Source organism: Uloborus diversus, chromosome 6, assembly GCF_026930045.1.
Source record: "Uloborus diversus isolate 005 chromosome 6, Udiv.v.3.1, whole genome shotgun sequence".
Taxonomy (NCBI): Eukaryota; Metazoa; Arthropoda; class Arachnida; order Araneae; family Uloboridae; genus Uloborus; species Uloborus diversus.
Genome location: NC_072736.1, coordinates 132,352,312 through 132,379,158, shown reverse-complemented (window position 1 = coordinate 132,379,158; position 26,847 = coordinate 132,352,312). Strand labels below are relative to the sequence as shown.

At 33.3% G+C, this 26,847-nt stretch overlaps 1 protein-coding gene across 1 annotated transcript in view; it reads right to left on the bottom strand.

Moving 5' to 3' along the window:
• LOC129224313 (rho GTPase-activating protein 39-like) overlaps positions 1 to 3,380 on the bottom strand; it is an 89,458-nt gene extending 86,078 nt beyond the window's left edge. Inside the window, exon 1 of the mRNA XM_054858750.1 lies at positions 3,274 to 3,380. Within this exon, the coding sequence (XP_054714725.1) occupies positions 3,274 to 3,380 (107 nt within the window). The remainder of the gene's footprint in view (positions 1 to 3,273) is intronic.
• Between the last annotated feature and the right edge of the window lie 23,467 nt (positions 3,381 to 26,847).

Genomic DNA, 26,847 nt, shown 5'->3' with positions numbered 1-26,847 from the left:
GTAAAAGTTGAAATTGAGTCTGCGCATCAATTTAAATATTTTTTTAAAAATAGTAAACTTTGTCAAAATATTTTAAAAATGATCAAATACTATGTTTTTAAACATGCTCTTTCAGAAAAAAGATACTTTCAAATTTAGGAAATGACCCCATTCAGCAATGGTTTGATATACAATTATCCTTGCAAATTATACTTTTATTTAAAGCGTCGATTTTTTTAAATTACTGCATTAAAAATATATCCTTAGGGGCACAGAACTCACAAAAAAATATTTGAGATTTTAGTCAAGACTCTTAAGTTTTTTTTTTTTTTTTTTAATAGGTTTTTCTTACTTAAACAATCTGTGAAAAACATTTTGTTCACTGCTGAAACTAATAAAATTGGCAGAGAAATTAATTTGGCTAAAAAAAATTATTCATTTAAAAAATAAAAGACAGACTAAAAATTTTAATTGAAGAAATGCTAATGAATTAGTAAATATGGATTAAACATATTGATGTCAAAAGTCGCTATCTAAATGCTAATTTTGCTACATTGGAAATTATTGCCGATAATTCTGTATTACTTTACAGTGTTTATTATGGGATTAGTTTTTTTTAGTTACATGCTATTACAACTAAATCTACATTGCTGTTTCAAAGTTAGTGGATGTAAAATACTTTTAATACTTTAAGTTACTCTTAAACATGTATTATCTCAAATTTGTTGCTTCGCGAAAAGAAATTCAGTTGCACTGAAAACTACTGTGATCAAGATTCAAACTATATGGGCAGTGTTGTCATATCACTATAAAGCTAAAAACAATATAAAACCGAAGTATAGATCAAAGGTACCTTACTAGAAGTAATTTGCTCAAACAAGCAAGCAAAAAGAAAAAAATTGCCTGGTCATTTTTATGCTTTGCTCTCGTCTATTTTTCAAAATTGTAATATTTTTATATAATCTTCAGAATGTCTTAATTTGAAATTTGTGGCTATTCTCCCGTTTCTTTATTCATAAAATTATGTATAGAAGCTTACATTTATGTTGCAAACCTTAATTTCAGAAATTAAAATTTTAATTAATAATATCAAAAATTAAATTAAGCTTTATTATTTATCTAGTTAGTGTAATTTTTATGATTGGGAAAACTATGTAAAATGACTGTTGTATATTTTGTTCAAAATATCATATACTCTTTGAACAAATAAAAAAAAAGTAAAGAAACTATATTCTTATTTGGGGTGTAAATCCATTTCTAAATTATCTAGTCTCAATTATGGTTAACATAATTAAATCAATTAAATTTTATCATATAATGTCAATTTCAATTCTTTATTTTAGTCAATTATTCATATCCATAAAGATGGTAGTTGATGCAAGAATATAAATAAAATTAATTGAATTTTCAACAGATTTTATTTTTTATTCATTTGCAAAAGATTCATTTTTCATTGAATGAAATTGTTGCTGATGTTGTTAATATTACCTGTATGTATAAATGCTTATAAAAATAAAATTAATTCTACATTCTTCTACACTCTTTTTCTTTTTGTATTTTACTGAAAGATACTAAACGAATCTATCTTCTTTCAATACTAAGCACATTTTGGATCCATTATATATGTTTTACAGCGTGCATTTTTCAGGTTCTTATTTAAATAGAACTTCAGAAAAATACCAGAGTGAGTAAATCTTAAGTTGATCAGCATACAATCAATTTTTCATAATTTTGTTTTCAGCCTCTGAAAGTGGTTATCTCATTACACGAAATGGCTGTTTTTTCACAAACTTATTTTCATATTCTTAAAATTTTTATGAAGTTTATGAAAATTTGAAACTTACAACATTTGTCGTCTTTCATGAAAGAAACCTGCATTTTGAAACCGCTATGTAATAAGATATCTGCTTTCAGGTGACAAAAACAGATTTTTGATAAATACATTTAGCAATAAGGAATCTATTTTTGAACTTTCTTGTGGAATTTTCAGAGGCGTATTTGATTCGAAAATTTTGGGTTGCCGTTTCCGAAAATTTTCGACTGACAACAAAACTAAAAAAATTAAAAGTTGTTTTTAAATAAGTTTGTCATGATTTTTAGAGAGTTTTTTCGCGGGAAAGGGGATGGGGTCTAAAATTTTACTTGGGATTTTGGTGGTTTGATGTATCCACGTTTCGGACTAAGAAAAAATACAGCTTCAAAGTATCTGAAAAAAATATTTAAAAAACCTCATTAACAGAAACAAAAAAAAAAAAAAAAAAAAGTTTCTTCAAATAACGCAAATTGTCTTTCATCTGTGTGACAGAAACGATCATAACGGACGTTCTTCAAACAACGAAATAAATCATTCGTGTTACAAACAAAAAATAACGAGCATTTCTTCAAATAACGAAAAGTTGACTTCATGTAACAGAAACGACCATAACGGACGTTTCTTCAAACAACGAAAAATTTCCCACATTTAACGGAGAAGAAAAGAAACGGGGAAAGTGTCAAATGACAGAAAATATTCCTCCCACAACGGGAAAAATATGGACGAAACTTTCTTCATTTGACAGGAGAAAATAAAAACGGAAATTCGTCAAAATGACGGAAAATTTTCCTCCTATGACGAAAAGAAATAAGAAGGACGTTCCTTCATTTGACAGGAGAAAATAAAAACGGAAATCCGTTAAAAATCGTGAAAAGTCCGGCAGCACTGCTGCCAAGAGAATTTCCGTCAATTGAAGGAATTATTTTTGAGAGTGTATGTACAGTATCACCATTAGAGGGTGCGATCCGTACTAGGTGACCTTTTTTTTTGGGGGGGGGGGGGTGACATCCAAAAAAATATTTAAAAAAAAAAACAATTGTGTAGAATTATTCACAAAATCTTTCCGTTACATTTTAAAACCACATTTAGCAGCAAAATATAGTACGTTTCATTTTTAACATAAAGCTCATTATATTTCTGCATTTAAAGTCCCTTCTTAGCATTCATCGTACCTAAAAGAATAGATATAATTTTATTTCTTTTTCAAAATATAGTATTCATATGTAATGAAATAGGTAAAAAGGTGAAAAACGAGCAATAATTGCACTTTTCATTCTCTTTTTGAACATCAGATTTAACATTAATCTACGTTAGACACATTTATGTAGAGTAAGTGCAATTAACCATAAACTTAAATGCTTTTTATTTCCTCTTGACGAACAATTCAAAAAAATAAAGTAAAAAGTTCCATGTCATGTAATCCACCCCACCATAATTTTTTGAACCTATGTCTAAAAAAAAGAAAATATGTTTTTACTTACACTTTCCCCGGTGGTCTTTCTTTGACACATTCTCCAGTGGTGAGGTTGGCGTACATGTGCACTTTGGTGATGGGCTCGATGATCTCCACCCATTCTGTGGAAGACATGCTGAAATGGGAAAGAACCGAGTTAGCATTAACGCAAAGAAATCCGTAAAGCACTGACGTAAATATTTTAGTTTGATAAGAGTAATTGCAACCTTAATATCAAAGGTCAGTCAGAACCCTTCAAAAATTTTCATTAACAAAAACGGACCCTTCACACAGAACTTCGATCAGCAAAAACGGACTCTTCACACAACTCCCGATTGATAAAAACAAACGGACCTCTCGTAAAATTCCAATAAACAAAAACGGACCCCTCACAAAATTCCGATCAACAGAAACGGGTCCCTCACAAAATTTTAATTAAGCAAGACGGACCATACAATAAATTCTGATTGACCAAATAGAATTTCAATGATTTATCTCAACATGAGGTGGGATCCTCAGGTAGAAAAAATTGTTCATCTCCAGTATTTTAACGCGCCGTTTTTTTTTATATAATTGGAATTAATAATAGGGTAACAGTACCGCTGTAGTAATATAATCAGGATTATTCGATGTCCACTTTTTGTTTTGAACATCTAAAATAGAAAGTTCAAAATAATAATAAATGTTCTAAAACATTTGATATTTGATGATATTATTATTATTATTATATTATTTGTTTGCTTACGTAGCTCATACTGGTGGGGAGGAGGGGGCAATAGAATGTCCGCAAATGAATGAAACGTTTACCAATCAATTTAACTTTCAAATCACCAAAAAAAAAAAAAAAAAAAAAAAGAAAATTCATATTCATTCTTACATCACTAATTTTCAAGCATCGCATCAATTGGGTTAACAGAGCTCATCAACTTCTTTCAGAACGCCCAGCCCGTATCGCAGCTTGAAGTGTTACAACCTGTGGAACGCGATGAAGTAAGGAACACCTGCATACAAAAATGACACCTGCCTTCCAAAAGATCAAAATATTTAAGAAATGCCGATCCGTGAAAGAGGGGGGGAAAGAAGGGGACTTGCTTGATGATGTAACTTTTCCTATACTTATAATTTCTCTCGTCCTTTGTAAGAAATGCGTTTCCAAAAGTGAAGGCAGATGTCCATCAACTATAACTAAAATCCGTTTTTCAAAAGCAGCTGGATACTACGCATGACTCGTCACAATCGAAACTAATTTTCAAAAGGTAGATATACACATTAGCAAGCAGTGCCGGATCTGATCCGGCCCCCAGAAGTTGCCACCCCGGGGCGCAACTTCTAGGGTCTAGGGCAGGGTCGTGCACAAAAATTTTGGGGCCTGTCACAAATGACTTTTCCGGGCCCTCACCACAATTGTTTACCTTAGTTGAAAAATATTGGGCCCCCTTCAGCCTCGGGTCAGGGCCAACAGGTGTCCCCCCCCCCCCCCCCCGTGCACGCATCTGGTCTAGGGCAGCGGTCGGCAACTGCAGGATCGCGGTCCTGGTCCAAACCGTGGAAGGTCTCAAACAGTACCGCCAAAGATCAGGGATGGCAAAAACCCGGGTTTTTTTAAAAAAGCCCATGGACCCAGGGTTTTTTGGGTTTTTTTAAATAAAACCCAAAAAACCCCAACTAAAGTTGGGTTTTTTAAAAGAAATGTGGGTTTTTTTTGTCTTTTTTAGGGAAAATGTGGGGTATTTGTAGCATATTGTAGCGTAAGTATATGGACAAAGTGCAAAAATTATCTTCGGGTAAAAAGCTGGAAAACTAGTTAAAATTCAGAGTTTTCTGAAGAAAAGTATAAAAGACGAAAAAACCCAAGAATGTTAAAGTTTCAGATTTTTTAATTTTCATTATTACTAACAGTTAAGGCAAAGTTACTTCTCGAGTGATAAAATCTATTGTTCGTTTTTAATTACAACATTTTTTTTTTTTTTTGCATTTTACTTTATAGTATTTCATTTTGTTATGCAAAACTACTGTAGAACCTCAATTAGTTTAAATCCCTTTTTACTGAATTCCAGCTTAATCAAGAAATTTCTTTGAATTTTATGTTGCCTGTTTTTCTATTTCTGTGTACAGGGTAAGAAATATTAAACTTTTTTTTGTAAAATAATGAAAATACTGTACCTGTTCTGTTTTCTGTCGACCGTTTGAAAAATCTGTTTATTTCTAAAAAATTCACCGTGTGTTTATTCGAGATTTGTGACGTGTTGGTTAGTAGAAAATAATTTACATGAAAGCCTTTTAACTAAATTAATTTTCTCTGTACAATCTACAAATATTGAGAAAATCAGACGTGATAGGACTTGGTCAAGATAATTTGAGTTATTTATTGACCAATTAAAGAAAAACGTTAAACACATTTATTTAAAATCTTTGAAGTATATTTTTAATGCCGTTAAGAGTTATAAGAAATACTATTAAAGCTCAAAATTCATTTTTTATGTTCATTGTCTATGTTGAAGAACAAATAAAAAAGAAGTTTAAATTGTAAAAGTATTTAAATCAATTAATTTTTTTAAAAACTTCTCACAAAGTTTTAAAAAACTCAAAAGTGGACTGAATAATGGGTTTTTTAAATGGGTTTTTTCAAAAAAACCCATTGGGTCCAATTCGGCCAACCCTGCCAAAGATGCTTTCAAAGAATGAATCACATAAATAAATTATTTTAAAATATTTTTAAAAAGACACCATTATTTTTAGGGGCCACTTTTATCATTTTTCTAGTAGTTAAGTAGATTAGTGCAGAATATAAGAGTTATTTTTGGACCTCGATAAAAATCATCAAAAGTCTAGGGGTTGGCAAGTTCGCTCTACTCCTGTGTTTTCGTTGATACTCGATATAAAAACTTGAAGGAAGATGGACTAGAGCGATAATTTCAAAGTTTTCCCCCTGCTCGGAAAATCGAAGATCCAGCACTGTTAGCAAGCTATCAGAAAGATTAAAACTAGTGATGTTCCGGATATCTGTATCCATGGATATCCGAGGAAAAAAGATCCGTATCCGTTACTTTTTTGACGGATCTTTTCTATTCTGAAAATTTTTAAATATTTGAATAAAAGACTTAAATTTCGTTTAAATTAGGTTTCATTCCCTATTTAAATTAACAGGTTTCATTTCAGACGCCAACGGCACTCTGAGACATTTTTTTTTCTTTTTTAATTTTTAGTTTAACCCATTAATGCCTAGCGTCCCTTTTTAGGGGCGGTCCAAAAATTGTGTCTCAATTTCCCAAAAGTAAACATTTCAACTCAATAATTGTGTTCATTTATTACTTTAGTATTGTTTCAATTCGTTACTAACAGATGACAGCACATAATCGTTATAAAGTGTGTTCTGTAACCATTTTGTTATGATCTTCGTGAAGAATTTCATTATTCACAATGTCAAGAACAAAAAAGTAAGTTTTCAAAATTTTTAACAAGTAAATCAATTTGTATTTGATACATATGTTACTTTGATCAATATTTCAGTTTACCTTTTCTTGCATTTTTGTAGATTTTAAAAATTTTATGGATTTTATAGCAATTTAAGAGCGTCCCTAAAAAGGGACACTAGGCAGTAAAGGCTGCATTGTTGAATCGTTGCTAGTTTCTTGTTTAGAATTCATAATTGGCCTCAAAAGAAGTTATTAAATGTTTTTAGACTAAAAAATAGGCAATATGTTTTATTTTTAAAAATTAAAAAGACTAATTAATAATAAAACTACCTTTTTTAAAGATATTTCAGTAATAATTTTTTCTGCAATTTCGAAAAATACTAAGGTAAATTTGAAAAGCTAACTGTTTCAAAAATTAACTTCTTTGAAACCTGAGTTATTTTTTGACATTAATAATTTTCAATAACTCATTGAGATTTTCTCATTGTTTAGTCTGACTGTTGAAGAAGCCTTAGCACTTCTGGAACAGCTCTCTGATGATGAAGAATTCAAGGAGGCTGATATATGCATTTGTCCACCTTCACAAGTTAGTGAAATTACTGACGAAGACAGTGGGCCGGATTACTCAGTTGATGTTAATCAATTATCAGGTCAACAGTTGAAATCTTCTGCTACAATGGACCATTAGAAAAGTTAATCATGATAAGGTAGTATGTGTTGGAGATAGTCAGTCAAGTGACAGTGATGATGTTGAGCAGCATCTTCCAAGCAAACGCAGATAAATAAAGAAAAAAAAATACAGAAAGAAATTGGGTTAAGAAAGATATATCCATCAATAAAAAAAATAATGTACGGAATGTGGAAACACCAAGCTTTTTGAATGTTGAATGGACACCAGTGTCAATATTTGAAGAGTTTTTTACAGATGAAATACTAGATGAATTTGTTTTTCAGAGCACCCTCTATGCTCGACGGAAGAATCGGATTGAAAAATGCCCATTAACAAAAGTTTCATTGTTCAAAAAAGAAAAGAGAGGAAGTTTTGAATACATGTTTGATGCGAAACAAAATAATGTCATGATGGTTAGGTGGAATGACAACAACGTCGTAACTATTGCGTCGAATGTTTATGGTGTTTACCCTATAGTAAAGGCCAAGCGATGGTGAAATAGCGAAAAGAAAATAATTGAAATAGATCAACCAAATATGGTTGCCCAGTACAATCATTGCATGGGGGAGGGGGGGGGACAGATCGCATGGATCAAAATATTGGCAATTACCGTTTTTCCATCCGATCTAAACTGGTATGTTGTGGCCATCACGAAACTTTCTTCTATATTTTTCCTTTTTCTGATCCCTCCCCATGCTTGACGAGGAAGCAATATTCCTAACAAAAACAAAATTACACATGCAAAAACTTGACCACCATCCCAATGTCTGAATTATTGTAAAAACAAAGCAAAGAGCGAAAATTGAAAGTTACTTTAAAAGCCTTACTTGAATTAATTACAAATATTTTATTTATTAACAAACATAAGATGGCAACAGCTAAAAATTTTAAATCATTGAGATAATATTTCCGATCATTTCCATGCAATTAAAATCACGAGAAATACGCAGACGACAATCTATTACGATTTATCTTGCTTATTGTTGCATTAATAAAGCTATTTTTATTCAAAAAAAAAAAAAAAAAAAATCAACACCTCTTGGAGCGATCGGCGTCAAAATTGAACCAAAGCCTGTTTACATATGGATTCACATATATTCCAAATTTCAACCAGAACGTAGCATTACTTCTTGAGATAGGGCACTCAAAATGGAAAAAAAGAACGGGTGATTGCGCTACCCCCCTTTTTAGCTGTTGACACCAAAATAAAATCAGCTCTTATACCCACTGAGGGCTAATTGTCAAAAAAATTTTGTTTGATTCCGTTAGTTATTTCTTGAGATACAGCAGTCACAATTGACGACAAAAAACGGTCTATAATTCAACCCCCGTTTGAGCTATTGACACCAAAATTGAATCAGCACCTGCTCCTGTTAGGGGCAACATATGGACCAAATTTTGTTTGATTCCGCCAGTTACTTCCTGAGGAATAGCAAGCACGCGTAACTCAAAAAACGTCCCATTGCTCCACCCCCTTTGGAGGAATTCGCGCCAAAAACCAATGGGCACAAGTTCACATAGGGGAACATATGTGTACCAAATTTCGTTCAATTTCATGCGGTAGTTTTTGCTGTAGAGCGGCCACAAAAAACTGGTCACACACAGACATGACACACATACACACACACACACAGACAGACAGACATTTTCCAAAAATAGTCGAAACGGACTCAGCACACCTTAAAACGTTCGAATCCGTCGAAATTCGAAAATTTGCACGAATCCAATACTTTCTTCTATATATTAGATATAGAAGAAAGTAAAAATGGTGGTGGCCTCTATTCATTTTTACTTTCTTCTATATCTAATATATAGAAGAAAGTATTGGATTCGTGCAAATTTTCGAATTTCGAATTTTGACGGATTCGAACGTTTTGAGGTGTGCTGAGTCCATTTCGACCATTTTTGGAAAATGTCTGTCTGTCTGTGTGTGTGTGTGTGTATGTATGTGTGTGTGTGTGTGTGTATGTATGTGTGTCACGTCTGTGTGTGACCAGTTTTCTGTGGCCGCTCTACAACAAAAACTACCGCATGAAATCGAACGAAATTTAGTACACATATGTGCCCCTATGTGAACTTGTGCCCATTAGTTTTTGGCGCGAATTCCTCCAAGGGGGGTGGAGCAATGGGACGTTTTTCGAGTTACGCGTGCTTGCTATTCCTCAGGAAGTTACTGGCGGAATCAAACAAAATTTGGTCCATATGTTGGTATTAACAGGAACAGGTGCTGATTCAATTTTGGTGTCAATAACTCAAACGGGGGTTGAGCTATAGAACGTTTTTTGTCGTCAATTGTGACTGCTGTATCTCAAGAAATAATGAACGGAATGAAAGAAAAATTTATCGGCAAGTAGCCCTTAGTGGGTATAAGAACTGATTTTATTTTTGTGTCAACAGCTAAAAAGGGGGTAGCGCAATCACCCGTTCTTTTTTTCCATTTTGAGTGCCCTATCTCAAGAAGTAATGCTACGTTCTGGTTGAAATTTGGAATATATGTGAATCCATATGTAAACAGGCTTTGGTTCAATTTTGACGCCGATCGCTCCAAGAGGTGTTGGATTTTTTTTTTTTTTTTTTCGAATAAAAATATTTTTATTAATGCAACAATAAGAAAGATAAATCGTAATAGATTGTCGTCTGCGTATTTCTCGTGATTTTAATTGTATGGAAATGATAGGAAATATTATCTCAATGATTTAAAATTTTTAACTGTTGCCATCTTATGTTTGTTAACAAATAAAATATTTGTAATTAATTCAAGCAAGGCTTTTAAAATAACTTTCAATTTTCGCTCTTTGCTTTGCTTTTGCAATAATTCAGACATTGGGATAGTCGTCAAGTTTTCGCATGTGTAATTTTGTTTTTGTTGGGAATATTGCTTCCTCGTCAAGCATGGGGAGGGATCAGAAAAAATATATATATATATAGAATAAAGTTTCGTGATGGCCACAACATACTAGTTATTACTTTCTTCTATATCTAATATATAGAAGAAAGTATTGGATTCGTGCAAATTTTCAAATTTCGAATTTTGACGGATTCGAACGTTTTGAGGTGTGCTGAGTCCATTTCGACTATTTTTGGAAAATGTCTGTCTGTCTGTGTGTGTATGTATGTGTGTGTGTAACGTCTGTGTGTGACCAGTTTTTTGTGGCCGCTCTACAGCAAAAACTACCGCATGAAATCGAACGAAAATTGGTACACATATGTGCCCCTATGTGAACTTGCGCCCATTGGTTTTTGGCGCGAATTCCTCCAAGGGGGGTGGAGCAATGGGACGTTTTTCGAGTTACGCGTGCTTGCTATTCCTCACGAAGTAACTGGCGGAATCAAACAAAATTTGGTCCATATGTTGGTATTAACAGGAACAGGTGCTGATTCAATTTTGGTGTCAATAACTCAAACGGGGGTTGAGCTATAGAACGTTTCTTGTCGTAAATTGTGACTGCTGTATCTCAAGAAATAATGAACGGAATGAAAGAAAAATTTATCGGCAAGTAGTCCTTAGTGGGTATAAGAACTGATTTTATTTTTGTGTCAACAGCTAAAAAGGGGGTAGCGCAATCACCCGTTCTTTTTTTCCATTTTGAGTGCCCTATCTCAAGAAGTAATGCTACGTTCTGGTTGAAATTTGGAATATATGTGAATCCATATGTAAACAGGCTTTGGTTCAATTTTGACGCCGATCGCTCCAAGAGGTGTTGGATTTTTTTTTTTTTTTTTTTTTTTTTTTTTTGCGAATAAAAATATTTTTATTAATGCAACAATTCGGAACTCCAGCGCTCGAATACGCTACCTTGCGGTGATTTATAAAACTGCGTCTGCACCTAAAACATTGCCACGTTGCGCATCACGTGTGTCTGTTGACGTAAACACAGGCAGTTTGTTCTGAGTATTTATTAACGCAATCGATGTGTCTTAGTTTGCTTTCAGCTACAGAAATTTATTCGTCCCTTAGTTGTATTCTCGAGCTTCTCAAAATAATGTTAGTTTTTCTTATTTCTTTCAAAAAAGTATTAAATGGTGGAAGCGTAAACAAGAAAACTCTGGATTAACAAAATTGGATAACGTTATACCAGGTAAAATTTTTTTATTGTTTTGTATGAATTTGTAAGAATATGAGTTTTTTTTAATCTTAAATTAATTTAACTAATCATATTTTACAGCAGCATTTAGTTGGAATGGACAGTATGCAAAATATTTTCTTGAATATATTATCGTAGAACAAAATGAATAACCGAGAAAGAATTTACTTTATTCCTTTTATTCTCAGCTGAAAGGTTTCGCCAAATTTGTTTAGGGTTATAGTAGTTTTAGTATTGTGCAAGCAAAGTAGCCTTGGCGAGTTTTCGCGTTTTTAGTTAAACCATTTTTAATTTTTATCATGAGTGGAATAAAATGATAGTAAGATTACAGAATTCGATAAGTAAAAAGAAATAATGGTCAATCAACTGAAAAGAAAACTACCACCATATATAAACTGTGAGTACACATTTTATTTATTTTGTTCTGAGTGAATTTGAATAAATATCAGTTTTTCAATTCGATGAAAAAAAAACGAACTTAACAACATTGACTGGACACTTTTCTTTAACCTAATTCCACATAAATGATTTAAATAAAATTTGTTACTACAGTATCCTACTGAAATAGACAGTGTGCAAATAAATTTTCTTGAAAATATTTATCGCAGAACAGATTGAAAAATCCAGAAAGAACGTTAAGAATTTGAACAATAAAAAATAAAAGTTCGCCAAAAATCTGTTTATAGTGTTATGGTTTTAAAATTATGTGAAAGAATAATGTATCTTGACAAGATTTCGCATATCAGGTAAATTATTTCCATGACGAATGAATTAAATGCATGATTTCTTTGGATATCCAATCATATAGTCATAGAAATAAATTATCTAGTGTTAAACGTTACTCTTGACAGTCTGCCACGTATGTGCACTATGTGACAAAAATGTCAACAAATGCTGGAAATGTCACGAAACTGAACTTAATATGTACTAATGTATAGAAAAAACGGTACAAAATGAAAATGCCGTTCGAAGCGAACCAAAAATTTATGAATTCCGAATTCAACATCGTGAAAATGGCTGCTTCAGAACAACTTACTGTGTGTTCTACATTAATTGTTTACTTTCGTAATACTTTTTGGTTTCTAATCTCTTTCTATATGGATCAGAATATCCACAAGACTTTGAAAAATCTTTTCAAACGAATAAAGCGAAAAAATCATACATACGAACAAAAATCACAACACTTTTAGCATTTTCTTCGCTACCACATGCGTTTGTTTTAGTTTTCAATTCCGCCATTAAACAGTGACTGCAGTGCCCCCTATAGTTCGTTGGAGTTGCGAATAAGAAAGATAAATCGTAATAGATTGTCGTCTGCGTATTTCTCGTGATTTTAATTGTATGGAAATGATAGGAAATATTATCTCAATGATTTAAAATTTTTAACTGTTGCCATCTTATGTTTGTTAACAAATAAAATATTTGTAATTAATTCAAGCAAGGCTTTTAAAATAACTTTCAATTTTCGCTCTTTGCTTTGCTTTTGCAATAATTCAGACATTGGGATAGTCGTCAAGTTTTCGCATGTGTAATTTTGTTTTTGTTGGGAATATTGCTTCCTCGTCAAGCATGGGGAGGGATCAGAAAAAAAAAATATATATATAGAATAAAGTTTCGTGATGGCCACAACATACTAGTTATTACTTTCTTCTATATCTAATATATAGAAGAAAGTATTGGATTCGTGCAAATTTTCAAATTTCGAATTTTGACGGATTCGAACGTTTTGAGGTTTGCTGAGTCCATTTCGACTATTTTTGGAAAATGTCTGTCTGTCTGTGTGTGTGTATGTATGTGTGTGTGTAACGTCTGTGTGTGACCAGTTTTTTGTGGCCGCTCTACAGCAAAAACTACCGCATGAAATCGAACGAAAATTGGTACACATATGTGCCCCTATGTGAACTTGCGCCCATTGGTTTTTGGCGCGAATTCCTCCAAGGGGGGTGGAGCAATGGGACGTTTTTCGAGTTACGCGTGCTTGCTATTCCTCACGAAGTAACTGGCGGAATCAAACAAAATTTGGTCCATATGTTGGTATTAACAGGAACAGGTGCTGATTCAATTTTGGTGTCAATAACTCAAACGGGGGTTGAGCTATAGAACGTTTCTTGTCGTAAATTGTGACTGCTGTATCTCAAGAAATAATGAACGGAATGAAAGAAAAATGTATCGGCAAGTAGCCCTTAGTGGGTATAAGAACTGATTTTATTTTTGTGTCAACAGCTAAAAAGGGGGTAGCGCAATCACCCGTTCTTTTTTTCCATTTTGAGTGCCCTATCTCAAGAAGTAATGCTACGTTCTGGTTGAAATTTGGAATATATGTGAATCCATATGTAAACAGGCTTTGGTTCAATTTTGACGCCGATCGCTCCAAGAGGTGTTGGATTTTTTTTTTTTTTTTTTTTTTTGCGAATAAAAATATTTTTATTAATGCAACAATAAGAAAGATAAATCGTAATAGATTGTCGTCTGCGTATTTCTCGTGATTTTAATTGTATGGAAATGATAGGAAATATTATCTCAATGATTTAAAATTTTTAACTGTTGCCATCTTATGTTTGTTAACAAATAAAATATTTGTAATTAATTCAAGCAAGGCTTTTAAAATAACTTTCAATTTTCGCTCTTTGCTTTGCTTTTGCAATAATTCAGACATTGGGATAGTCGTCAAGTTTTCGCATGTGTAATTTTGTTTTTGTTGGGAATATTGCTTCCTCGTCAAGCATGGGGAGGGATCAGAAAAAAAAGAAAAATGTAGAAGAAAGTTTCGTGATGGCCACAACATACTAGTTGGTTTAGAAGCTGCTTTGCAGAATGCATGGCAGTTGTACAGAGACTGTCCTTCATCAAATGTAAACCCATTGCAGCTGCTGCAATTCCGAAGAGAAATATGTTTGGCGTACTTTGAAAAATATAATGCAGATCGTAATTTTAAACCTGGAAGACCTGTTGGTAAACCAGGGAAATTAAACTCAAGGGTACCGGATTTAGTTAGATATGATGGAGAAAGTCATTATGTTGTTGTAAATAAAACTCAAGTAAGATGTGCTTATTGCGCCAAAAAAGTCTTTAGGAAATGCAGCAAATGCAATGTAGGTTTACACGACAAATGCTTTGTTGACTTTCTAACTAAATGAAACCAATATTTAATTGTCCTTTAAACTCAATTTACGATTTATGTTAATTTCTGTTCTTACTTTATCTTATAAAATGTTTTTTTTTTTTTCCAAGTATTAAATCGTCGGCAAAAAAATATTTGTCGTTGAAAAAGCATGTACCCTCTGATGCCTAGCGTCCCTTTTTAGGGACGATTTTTCTGTTTTTAATAAAACATTTATTTTTTGCATTATTTTAATTATTTTTCCTGTCTATTAAACACTATTTGCAACCTATATTCAAAAAATCTTTGGAAAAAAAAAAGTCAGGCATTAATCGGTTAATATTAGTTTTTGTTATTGGGATTTGGGGTTTCGGTTATTCCTCATTTTGGTTTTTCTCGGCATCCTTCAAAAAAAGTGAGATAAAATTCTATATTTACTGTTTGTAAAGGTGTTCAAAGCTCTGTTATTCCGTCGGTTGGAGTAATCTGGGTGGAATGGGTCAGCGCTGCATTTATGCTGAACTAAAATGCGAAAAATTATTTCTAGCCTATCCAATAGTAGCTTTACACTCTTGCTCCTGTATCCTACATCTACCGAGCAAGCTAGAAATATTTTTTCACATTCTATTCAAGCATTAATGCTGCGCTGACGCATTCCTTCCAACTCTCCCTCAATTTTAACGAAGATTTTTTTAAAGAGTAAATCACAAGTCTTATTATATTACTGCCGTAGACGACATTTTTTGAAGAAACAGTGTTATTATTATGTCGGGAATACCTTCCGTGATAAATTTTACTTGGATAGTTGAATTGGGCAAAAAAAAATTTTGAGATCCGTATCCGTGGATCTACTTTTTAATGATTCGGAACATCACTAATTAAAACTGACTTTCTGTTTGCAATTTTTTGACCAGGCGAGTTTTTAGATCTTTCTATTCAGCACAAAAAATTTTTGTATTCCATTCCTCATAGAAAAGTATGAAACTTTTCCAGTTTTTCAACAGTAACATCTACAAGTGTAAAATTGTGCTTTCTTTGTTGAGAAGAAAGCACCTGGAAGTGTTTCGATTTTAATTTTACTGAGGCGAGGCTCAGTGCTAGTGATGTGGATCGGGTAAATACCCAGTGGGTAGGTAAATATTTTTTGGGTATTTACCCAAGGCCTGGGTAAATACCCAAAAACTGGGTATTTTACAAGAAATGCAAAAAAGTGAATGGGATTTTTTTTGAAAAATCTAAATATGAAATAATTGGTAAAACTGATATATACATATGTATTATACAGTTTATAATATTTTTCATTGAAAGACTTGATGAAATCATCAAAGAAATGTATCGTGAACCAAAGAATCTTTCTTTTCAATGTCATAATTGGAGAAGTATAAGCAATTCATTATGAACTTCAGGATTCCAAAATCACAATCTAGGTTAGTCATATCCAAAATGAAAAAAAAAAAAAAAAAGGAAGCATGAGAGATATTTGGAAGAATAAACTGAGAAGTTATTACGACTATGGTGTTATTTATTTTATTGATATTTAAGTAATAACATGGAAAATATAGAAACACTTTTCACATTAATAGGCTAAAAAAAAGCAAAATATTCTATTCTGTTGCCTTGCTCATTTGCATTTGCTCCCCTGTAGGGTGGGAAGGTAAATAAATTTTTGGGTATTTATCGAAGGCAGGGTAAATCCCCTAGTAATTGCGCATGTTGAAAAAAAAATTTAGGTCGTATATTAAAAGGTGACTATTTTTTTTAAACATAAACCCGAAAAAAAGATTAAAAAATTTAAATGTTTATGTATATTATGTGTGTGTGCGTGTGATACAAAATACACCTGAACAATTGAACTAAGTGTGGGGGAAATTTCTGCATAAGATATAGGAAAATAAATAGTAATAATAAATTGAGCGACATTTCGTTACATTTTGATGTCATGCAGGGACATATTACTGGGTTATAAAAGACTAGGACCTTAAAAAATTGATGTTTGCTTTTTTTGTAACCAGTTAAGCTTTTTTTCTTTTTGTAGAATGGCTTTTCATATCTGAAATTTGGCTATCAACGTTGATTAGGCATATCCAACACATTTAATGTGAATATCATATTAGATTGCTAAGCTGTTTCACACAATAATTCTTTAAATATGTGATCAAAATACAATTTTTGGGCAAATATTTATTGTTTTGTATATGGTTGGTTGTATATATACATAATGGAATGCATACAGAAAAGTATTAGTTGAATATAAATTTTTGAAATAAATACCCGGGTATATACCCTGGGTATTTACCCCTAAAAATATATACCCGGGTATTTTACATCACTACTCAGTGCCGAATTTTTAATGGAGCAAAGTAATAAGTGGCTGCCTAGGGCGACTACTAAAATTCATTGAAGTATCAATGAGTTTTTATTTTCAATGGCGACACCATTTCTTAGTTTAATTAGAGATAAATTGGTTAAATAGTTATCACAACAAAAGCGGGATGAAGGCACTAAGCTAGCTCTAGTTGGAAATGAGGCAGGCAGTGGTGCCCTGATGGTAAGGCGTACGATTTGTAACCGAAGGATCCCAGGTTCGGTACCAGGCGGTTTAAGATCCTCCATGTTCTTTAATGGTGACTAAGGCACGTTAAATATGCCGTGGTTTCAAAGTTCGCCAAGTTCCTATTCCAAATCGATACTACTGAGGGTGCAAGACCAGGGATTGCTCGGCCTCTGGTCTGGATCAAAAAAACAGAGCTGTCTTCAGGACCGATCCTACCTTAGAGCAGGAATTATAAATAGAGGGAGCAAGTCCAATGATTGGCTTACCAAAAGCACGGGCAAAGATCTCAAGTGCCGTGACTTAACAATGACGAATGGTTGACACGTTTTGCGTGAAACTAGCGAAAGAAACCTGATTTCTTCCAATGCTTCACTTTAAAATCTATCACATGACTTAGTGTCTTTGTTTCACGAATGAAAGTTTTAACTCTCCATTTTATCTCTTCTCGATGAATCCAACTGGTTAGCAGGCTTCCGGTTAGTCTATGAGCGACGTGGAACAAAATAAGGCCCTTGTACAGTTTGTAAATATATTTTAAAATTAGGTCTAGCTCCATTCTTGTGAAGTTCGTATGATCGCATGGTAACAGGTGACAATTTTCACACTAACTGTTGGGGCTTCGACATCTCCTCCTCTTTTTTTTTTCTTTTGACACTTTTGAGAAACACTTAGTAGTAGTTCGACACACTATATTTTACGGCCATCCATGCACACATAAATCCATCTCCCCCCTCCTCTCCCCCTGAAATGGAATCAGACATTATTCTTTCCTTGAAAACATTTTATAACTTTCGCACCCTTAAATCAATAAAACAAAACAATCAATAAATATATCCCATTTTCTGAGGCCAGCCCGTTTTTTCCTTTCTTGCCTCGAAAATAAATATGTCCAATCAGACAGAAATAGCAACTCTACATTTGCAAGAAGAGACAGGTGACAGGTTACACTTCAACGTGATACCTCTTGCTGAAATTTGTGCAAAAATACACACAAAACTTTTCGGGGAAATCGCAACTCGATCATAACTCTAAAAGCAGGCAATTTCACCAGCTTAAAACAAGTCTTTTTTTCGTTCGCGCTCTTATCCCATCATCGGCTCACAATAGGAGAAAGTTAAAACCTCCCTCGCGAAACAGTTAAACCTTTTATCGCAACCAAAACCCATGACATTACAGTCGGAACGGGATTTAGCGCGAGACAGCCCACAGTAGGTCGTTGACACTTTATGAGCATTCGCTTATTGATTGACACAGAAAAAGGCTTCAGCGAGAAGAAAAAGGAAACGCGTCCCCCAAGATTCGAGTTGGTCAACTGCCAGCGTTTACTTTTCGAAATAGCTATTAATTTTTCAGCACAACATGGCACGTGTACACAGGAGGCAATTATTTTTAAATTTCTTGCTATAACTTCGTTATTTTATTGAAACGATTAATCTACTTTTAAAAAAGTGAGAATACATGGGAGAAGATATTTCAACGCAATCCTTCTATGTGAAACTAAATGTGTGTAAAAATATTGTGCAAATAAATATCAAAGCTCATTAATTGCATTGAATAATACGAAATAGAAATTGAGACCAAAGTTAAAAATTAAGAAAATTTAAAGTTTTCACGGTTTTTCTTTTTCCGTAATAATGTGTACACCCGCACATAGGGGGTTTTGGAGTATCAAAAACAATCAATATGTTAGGAGTCTCTTTGCAAATTCTGAATTGGTTAAAAAATAATCTTACATGGATTCGGCTGAATCAACAGACGTTTTTTTTTTTTTTCCTAATTAGAAACTTATTTTTAAAACCAATACATTTTTGCACATAGGGGGCTTTGGAGTATCAAAAACAATCAATATGTTAGGAGTCTCTTTGCAAATTCTGAATTGGTTAAAAAATATTCTTACATAAATTCGGCTGAATCAACAGACGTCCCCCCCCCCCCCCAATTAGAAACTTATTTTTAAAACCAATACATTTTTAGAGACGCTTGAGATGCAAAAAAGTATAGAATAGTTTTTGAAGCTTGGCATATCCCAAAAATTTTCCATTAATTTAAGCAAGTCATATTTGCGTAACGACCAAAACTTAAATTGCCAATTATAATATACAAAACCAAATACCAAAAAGAAAATAAATTTTGTGAAGTTAAAACTTTGAAGACACGAAATATTTGCGGAATAAAACATTTTACTCTCTCATTTCTTCCCGGTGAAGAGCGGGAAATGTCTCTAAACGACTTTTTATGCAGAATGAAAGGGCATAACAGGAAAAAGGAAGCGGATGCCGCTTAAATCGCCAGAAGAATGCGATAAGGAATTTCCATAATTCTTCACAGATACCAAACGCAAGCGATTTCAGTCATATGATATACATTTTAGCAAAAATGTAGAAATTTATTTAAATGTGACATCAGACGAACAAAACTAGAACTCATATTATAAAGCAGGGTTCCAAGTCCTACCGCCCATGTACCTTGCAATGGCCAATGAAATGCAGCTCCTAATTTTTTATATAGTGATCTCTCGCTTATACGCGACCTCTGTTATACGCGTTTTTCTTACGGGCCCGGTCATCGATATAGGGAAACAATGTTAACTCTTGTTCATTTATACGCGAAACCTAAAATGCACCTTTCACTTATGCGCGATAATTTTTTTTCAATTTTAAGTTAAATCGCATATTTGCGTTTTGCTTATCAGAAGATTTGTACCCTTCTTGTTCTGTCTCTTGGAATGTATTGCACGCCTGTATTCCATTGTTCGAATTCTTTCAAACACGCGTTCTTTTTTGCACAAGTGAGCAATTGGGGGTGGAATTAGTCTTGTGATTGACATCGAGAGGGGAGAACGGCTTACAAACGAAAAGGTTGTCATCATTAAAAGTCGTGGTCCAGCGGTAAGCATTGACGTTGCCTTTCGAGGATCTTTTCATCCTCGCAGACTATAGCTTTGATCACGCGATTTTTTAGGTTTTGGAGAATTCACTTACGTACTGTACAGTGTATAAAAATAACAGAACGTACAACTTTATTTTTTTTTTAAAATTACAATGCATAAACCGAAATTATGTGCATATTGATTCATTAATATTAGTAGTGTACTATTAGTATTACTATAACTGATGTAAACTTATTACATTTAAGCTTATTTTGGGGTTTTTCGCTTATGCGCGAATTTCACTTGTGCGCGAAAATTTCGTTGTCCCCTTGGGTCGCGTATAAGTGAGAGATCACTGTATTTTTAAACATAAGACTATGAACACAATTTCATTAGTGTTGAATCATATTTTTAGAACTAGTTCTTTAAAAAAATAAAACATGTGTATGTATGAGCTAGGTCAAATTAGGACAAGGACGGATACAAGGGAAGGGCGGTAGGGGCGATGGCCCGCTCCTTGAGTGAGATACAGGAACTTCCATCAGGTATATTTTCAATATTAAAGTTCCAAAAACGGCATTTTTACATCATCTTGGATAGTGTTTAAGAGAAAGGGAGCTCTTCCCCATCAATTCCTTTGGAATTGAAGTCTTGAAAATGCATTCATAGCCCGTCTCTTATTACTCTGGGATCTGGGAATAGGAACCGGAACTTTCTACAGGATATTTTTCGAAATTGACGTTCCAAAACCTCAATTTTAGACCACCTTGATGATATTAGAGATAGGTTCAAAGGCTCCCTATGGATATTTTTTTTTTGAAAGAAACCCAACAGTAGGGTATCTTTGATTACGTAGGTAAGCGATGGGGTTCAGTACACTCCTTCGAAAATTTTCAGAAATCGAAGTTCAAATATTAAAAGTTAGAAATTGCCCCCTCCTTGAGCATTTTTTGAATCCACCCTTAAATTAGTAATAATACTCCGAAAACATTTATGGTGTACGCCGTCCGAGCGTCCGACTGGTATTCTAGAATGTGCTCTTACGTACAGAAAGGGTGACGATGGCGACATTGTTATAGGTGGAGCCTCCATACTGCTATTATTATTTATCAGTAGTTTTTACGTCTCGAAAGTAAATCCTCATATACATAATATCCAATGATCGAGTAACGCTCCTGACGTCTTCAACGATGAAACTCGCGCCACGGCATGATAATTTGATAACATGTTTTGGTAATGTGTAACATGCGGGGAGAGATTTTATTGTGACAAGTCTGAACTGGATCTGGTAACTTAGCTGTTTTACTGGTAAGACTGCCATTTTAGGTAAATGAAGAAATGAAAAAGGTCAACAATGAACGCTCTATCTACTGTAGTTAAGGGTTAATTCACTGGAGTTGGGTTGAAATTTCAAGTATCAAAATATTATCAAACAGGCAATGGCTTCCTTCAAATGTAGAAGAAGAAATTTTCACCTGTCATACCTTGATGGGCGATTTTCTAGTAAATAATTTCCAGAAAGTTCAAAGTTAGAATGAAATAAGTGCTATTCACACAAACCGATAAACGCAGTGATATAAATTACTATTTACCAGTAAACAACTACTTTCGGATGCATGACCTAATAAAAATGGGTTTACGAACTAAAAAAAAAAAAATTACACATTTTATAAATCCAGTGAAGTTTTCCTTTGACCTATGTACTGTCAAGAAGTAGGTTTTTAAAGCTGTCCTTGTGGGAAGAACATGCATCGAAGAAAAAAATATTGGCCTTTAACCTGGGGTCGTTGGATTTTACTCAAGCTCTCGAGCTTTGTGCTCTTTTTATTAATGTTTCCCAAAGTATGTCAGGAGGTAAAGTACAAAATATCTTCCGAAGTTTAAAGGAAGGCAGGAAAAAAAGTTGCGTAAGAATTCAAATGTGATACGTGATAAAAATTTTATGTTACTATACATCAATAACACACTTTTTTCCAGTTTGATACAAAAGCGATTGATGGAAGTAGGTAAGAACTCAAAACCTTGGTAAAAGTCAGAAGTACGCATATCGCATAGTACAAATACCTAGATTTAAATTTTACATCTAGCTTCGGGTTTCTTAAATTGTGTTCCACGGAACCCGGGGTTCCATGAAGATCAATCGAGAGTTTCGTGTTTTTTTTAATTTAAAATAGTCACTCAAAAATTCGATTTAAATAAGTATTCAAATAGTACTTTCGGATTAGGTAGCAGAGAAAACATCAAAATGAATCATGGCTTGAACACTCAATTATACTGTCATTGTATGACATATAACAATGTCAGTACAAGTACAAGAATACGAAGTTTTTATTAAATTGACATTTATAAACAATTTTTAAAAAACAATGTTACTTTTTGATGATAGCAAGTATCAGTTGGAATTTTCTCGTTTTTAATGTTACATGTATGTATGTCCGAGTTACTTCTCCCGAACGCCAACCATCGAACCAGGTATCGATAGATTCGTATATTCCCCGTCTTTCTGTTTGGCTATTTAGCATAATCTTCCGATAATAATTAGCGGATATACCAATTAAAAACTTTTGATTATGATACTTAGACTTCGACATAAAATCCCTATTTTTCGGAGGCTCTCCTCCAGTCAAATTATATTATTCAGTGCTTTATCTCAACTTTCCGGAACAATGCTTTTATTAAAATTTGTAGCGTGAAGAAAATCACGGAGAAGAAAGATGTGTTGCCCTTTCTTTCTCGAATATGAAGAAATAAAATTCTGGCTTTTGTTTCGAGGCTTTTCCTGTAATCGGGGAATTTAAAATGTTTACTTTATGGTTATTTTTCCGCAATCTGCCTCAAAATTTTAGTGATTTTTTTTTTTTTTGTTTAAGCTTGATTGTTAAACACGCGTCACTTGACGACTGTGCAAAGCCGGGCGACGCAGCTAGTAAATTAAGAAACGCTGATCTAGTTCAAGAAAAAATAAAATGTTTTAATTTTCTTGAAACATTTAAATCAAAAAAGTAATATTATTTTATTGTTGTGAATGTATTATACCTCCACAATGGCAAATGAAAATGAAAATCTCGTAATGTTACATTATTTCCCATTCACAAAATTAACTTCTTATCTATGTTCTCTAAACCAGGGGTGATTGTGAGTTCATCAAAAAATGCCTGAAAGTTTCAAATCGAGAAGGGGGGGGGGGTAATCTTTGGTCCCTATTACTTAAGTGCACCTTTGCCATAGTTTTAAATAGTTCTGAGTCAAAATATTGCGTGCACATTTAATTAAATTTTTAATGGATTACAAAGTTACTTTTGAGCTGGTGTTACACAAATTATCTTGACAGTTGTCCATCTTAAGGGATAGGTGTCCATCTTAAGGCACTTGCAGGTATATTTGATGAGTATTATATAATTTAAAATAAATTGCGGAGGTAAGGAGATAAAAGCATAACGAAAAAAGAACATAATTCCGGTATTTTCAGACATGAAAATACCGGCAATACGTGAGAAAATACCGGAAATTCGGTAAAATACCGGACCACAATCACCCCTGCTAAACTGTGTCACAAGATAAACTGATCTATGGTAATTTTTAAGGGAAGAAGATCCAAGATAAAGTTTACGTAGGTATTCGCAAACAAAAAACGTGACACAAATACAAACTTTCACGTATATGTCCCGTAACTTCAATCTACAAGACGGAAGTCATCGATATAGCAGAAAAGATTCACAACAGAGGAAAGATGAGACCACAAAGTTATGCATATTTTTTGTTTCTGTGGGACTGGAAAAGCAAGGAAATCATTAATCTTTGCTGAAAGAGGGATATATTGGGCAACTATTCGCTTCTATCTCATTAATGTAAGCCAAGAACTTAACACACGACATAAATCAGGTTTGAGTGGGCATTTGAAATCAAGTTACATAACTTCATGCAAAAAATTCTTAGCATAAGGGGGTGGGGGAGATGTTTTGAAGTTTGACGAATGCAGTCGCACTTTTGTATGTTGGTGATTTCAAGCACATTTGAACAAAAGGCACAATCTTTATCTTTACTAATAATAAATCTGAAAGTCTCTCTGTCAGGATCTCTGTGACGCGCATAGCGCCTAAACCGTTCGGCCGATTTTCATGAAATTCGGCACAAAGTTAGTTTGTAGCATGGGGGTGTGCACCTCAAAGAAATTTTTCGAAAATTCGATGTGGTTCTTTTTTCTATTCCGATTTTAAGAACAAAATTATCATAAGATGGACGAGTAAATTACGAAATTATCATAACGTGGAACCGTAACATGGGCACAAGCCAATTGACAAGAAAATTCACCACACATTATTTGTTAATATACAGGCGAACCAAAATACCTTTCAATTTTTCTGTCACGGGCAAAGCCGTGCGGGTACCGCTAGTAAAGAAAATTAGCCTAAAATCTTCTCCACAGTTTTGCCTTCATTTAATATTAATTAGTCTTGATTGTAAATTTTAAGGGGCGATAAACTTTGCTACGCCATAACTTAAATAAATTAAAAAATGGTATATTTAACTTACGCTCAAACGCATTCAACACCTTCTCAATCATAATTTTTTCAAATCTTATATATATATATATATATATATATATATATATATATATATATATATATATATATATATATATATATATATATATATATATATATATATATATATACAGGGTGGCGCAGGGGCGCCGACTTGCAAAAATTATTGAGGGGGCTGGACATCTCCGGGGGTTTAGGGTGTTATGTAATCCTTCGGAGGTCCCGCACCCCAAATAAAGGTCAGATTTTTGAACCTTGTTAATGCCATATTTTCTGGTGTGTATAATTTTAACAAACAGTATATGACACGGCGTTTTCAAAGTAAAAGAATCTAAAAATTGGTTTACAAATTTTCTGGTTCAACTTTTAAATCATATCACTTGTCTTAGTAAGAGATTTTTTTGTTCTATTTTATGGGGAGCCGTGCAGTTCCGTAGCTAAGCATTGATATTATAAGGTAGGACGGACACTTGACTTAAATGGAAAGGCACTCCCAGAGACGCCGACTTTTTTAAAAAATGGGGGGGGGGACCGGGGGAAATTTCCTAAATTTGAGATGAAAAATAGTGAGTTTTAAAGTTTTTTTTAAGCATTGTAAAGTCATATAATCAACATTAGAACCCCGAAAACTCGACAAGCCTGACACATATTTTTTGGCTTTGAAAAAAGGAAAAAATAATTACAAACACACACAGTATTTTCGTAAAAAGGTAATTTAATTTACTCATGTTTTTTTTAAGACCAGTTGTTTTTTCATTAGTTATACCGGCTAACATATTCAAGTGTAAACGCAGTCTCTCAATGTCTAGGTTATTTTTGAAAACTCGATTTTTCAAAATTTGTTTCACCTCTGTTAAATAAAAGCAAAGCACTTTAGTTCAACTGCAATGATCTGTGTGAGTCCAGTTGATGTAAACAGCCCAATAATGCAAGATTGCACCATTTCACAAACCTCAATATAAATTGCCTTTGGGATTTTGAAAGCGTGCGGTGAGCTGGCTTCGTTGTTTTCATACTTTGGTATACATCGACTCCGAGGAAGCGAAGGATCATCATTTTGTGAAGATTTTTCTTTTAAACACAATTCCCAAAAGTATTCAAAACTATCACGCCTCCCATTTAATATACAAATCAAACCCTCATATATTTTTTCCAGATCAGCAACACTTAGATGAGCTCGCCGCAGCGCTGCCCACCGGCAACAGATTTGACCCGTATGTTCGCGCACTGGGACAAATTCTAAGTGTGCTTGCAGCACTGTAACACCATCATTATTCACACTACTCGTTTTCAGTTAACCTGCTTACTACCGTAATAATTATTTGTTTTAACTCATTACTGAATGTATTTTACAAGGTAAACTATCTTCAAACAAGGAAAATAAAAGATAAATTTATGAGTTTAGAAAACATAATATAACTAATACTTTTCTTGATTTATTGAGGGGGCTCTGCCCCCTCAAAAATATTTTTGAGGGGGCTCGGGCCCCCTCAGGCCCCATGGAGTCGGCGCCACTGGGGTGGCGACAGGAACTGTGAAAAAAAGTTCCCTGACATTTTCCTGATTTCACTGATTTACGTTACCAATGATAATGGTTTTCTTTCTTTGCTCTACTTGAAATCCATTGTATGTTTGTATAAAATGCAGTATTTTAAACGTTTTAAGTTGTGTAACTAAAGATATATTTTAAAAAGATGCTACTTTTTTAATAAAATGGTTAAAAAAACATATCAAGTCAATTTTTTTGGGTGAAAAAACCTACAAAACAGTATATTAAATTTTTCTACAATGGAAATATTATAGAAAATTTAAAAGAAATACTTTGCTTCCAGAAACCACTTAGCATAAGAATTTTAAGAAACTGTTAAAATCTCTTAAAAACATATGTGTATTTATGATATTACTAAAAAGTAATTGAAATTATTTTGAACTAAGTTCTCAAACAGTTTAATAATTGTTGCAAAAATAACAAGTAATAGTGAAAGAATAGAAGTACTGTAGTTATTCTTACATAACTAATTGACATATTTATGCAAAACAGATGAAACCATTTGACATCCATTCATAGGGAGCTTTTCTCTAATCAAAAATAGGTTTTAATGAATGAATACAGCATTTTAACAATAAAAAAATAAATATATTTACTTAAATACACAAGTTAACTCTATTTCAAATGATTTCAGTACGTAACGAAAAAAAATCTTAGATTGCTTTTGTAACAAACAACTTTGAACTGCAAGAAGAAAAAAAAACAATTAGTTAATTTCAAAATATATAAAAATAGTCTACAACTTGGTTATAAAATTAAAGAATAACTTAAGTCTGAAGAAAAGAAAACCTTTATAATCTGTGGTGACAACAAAT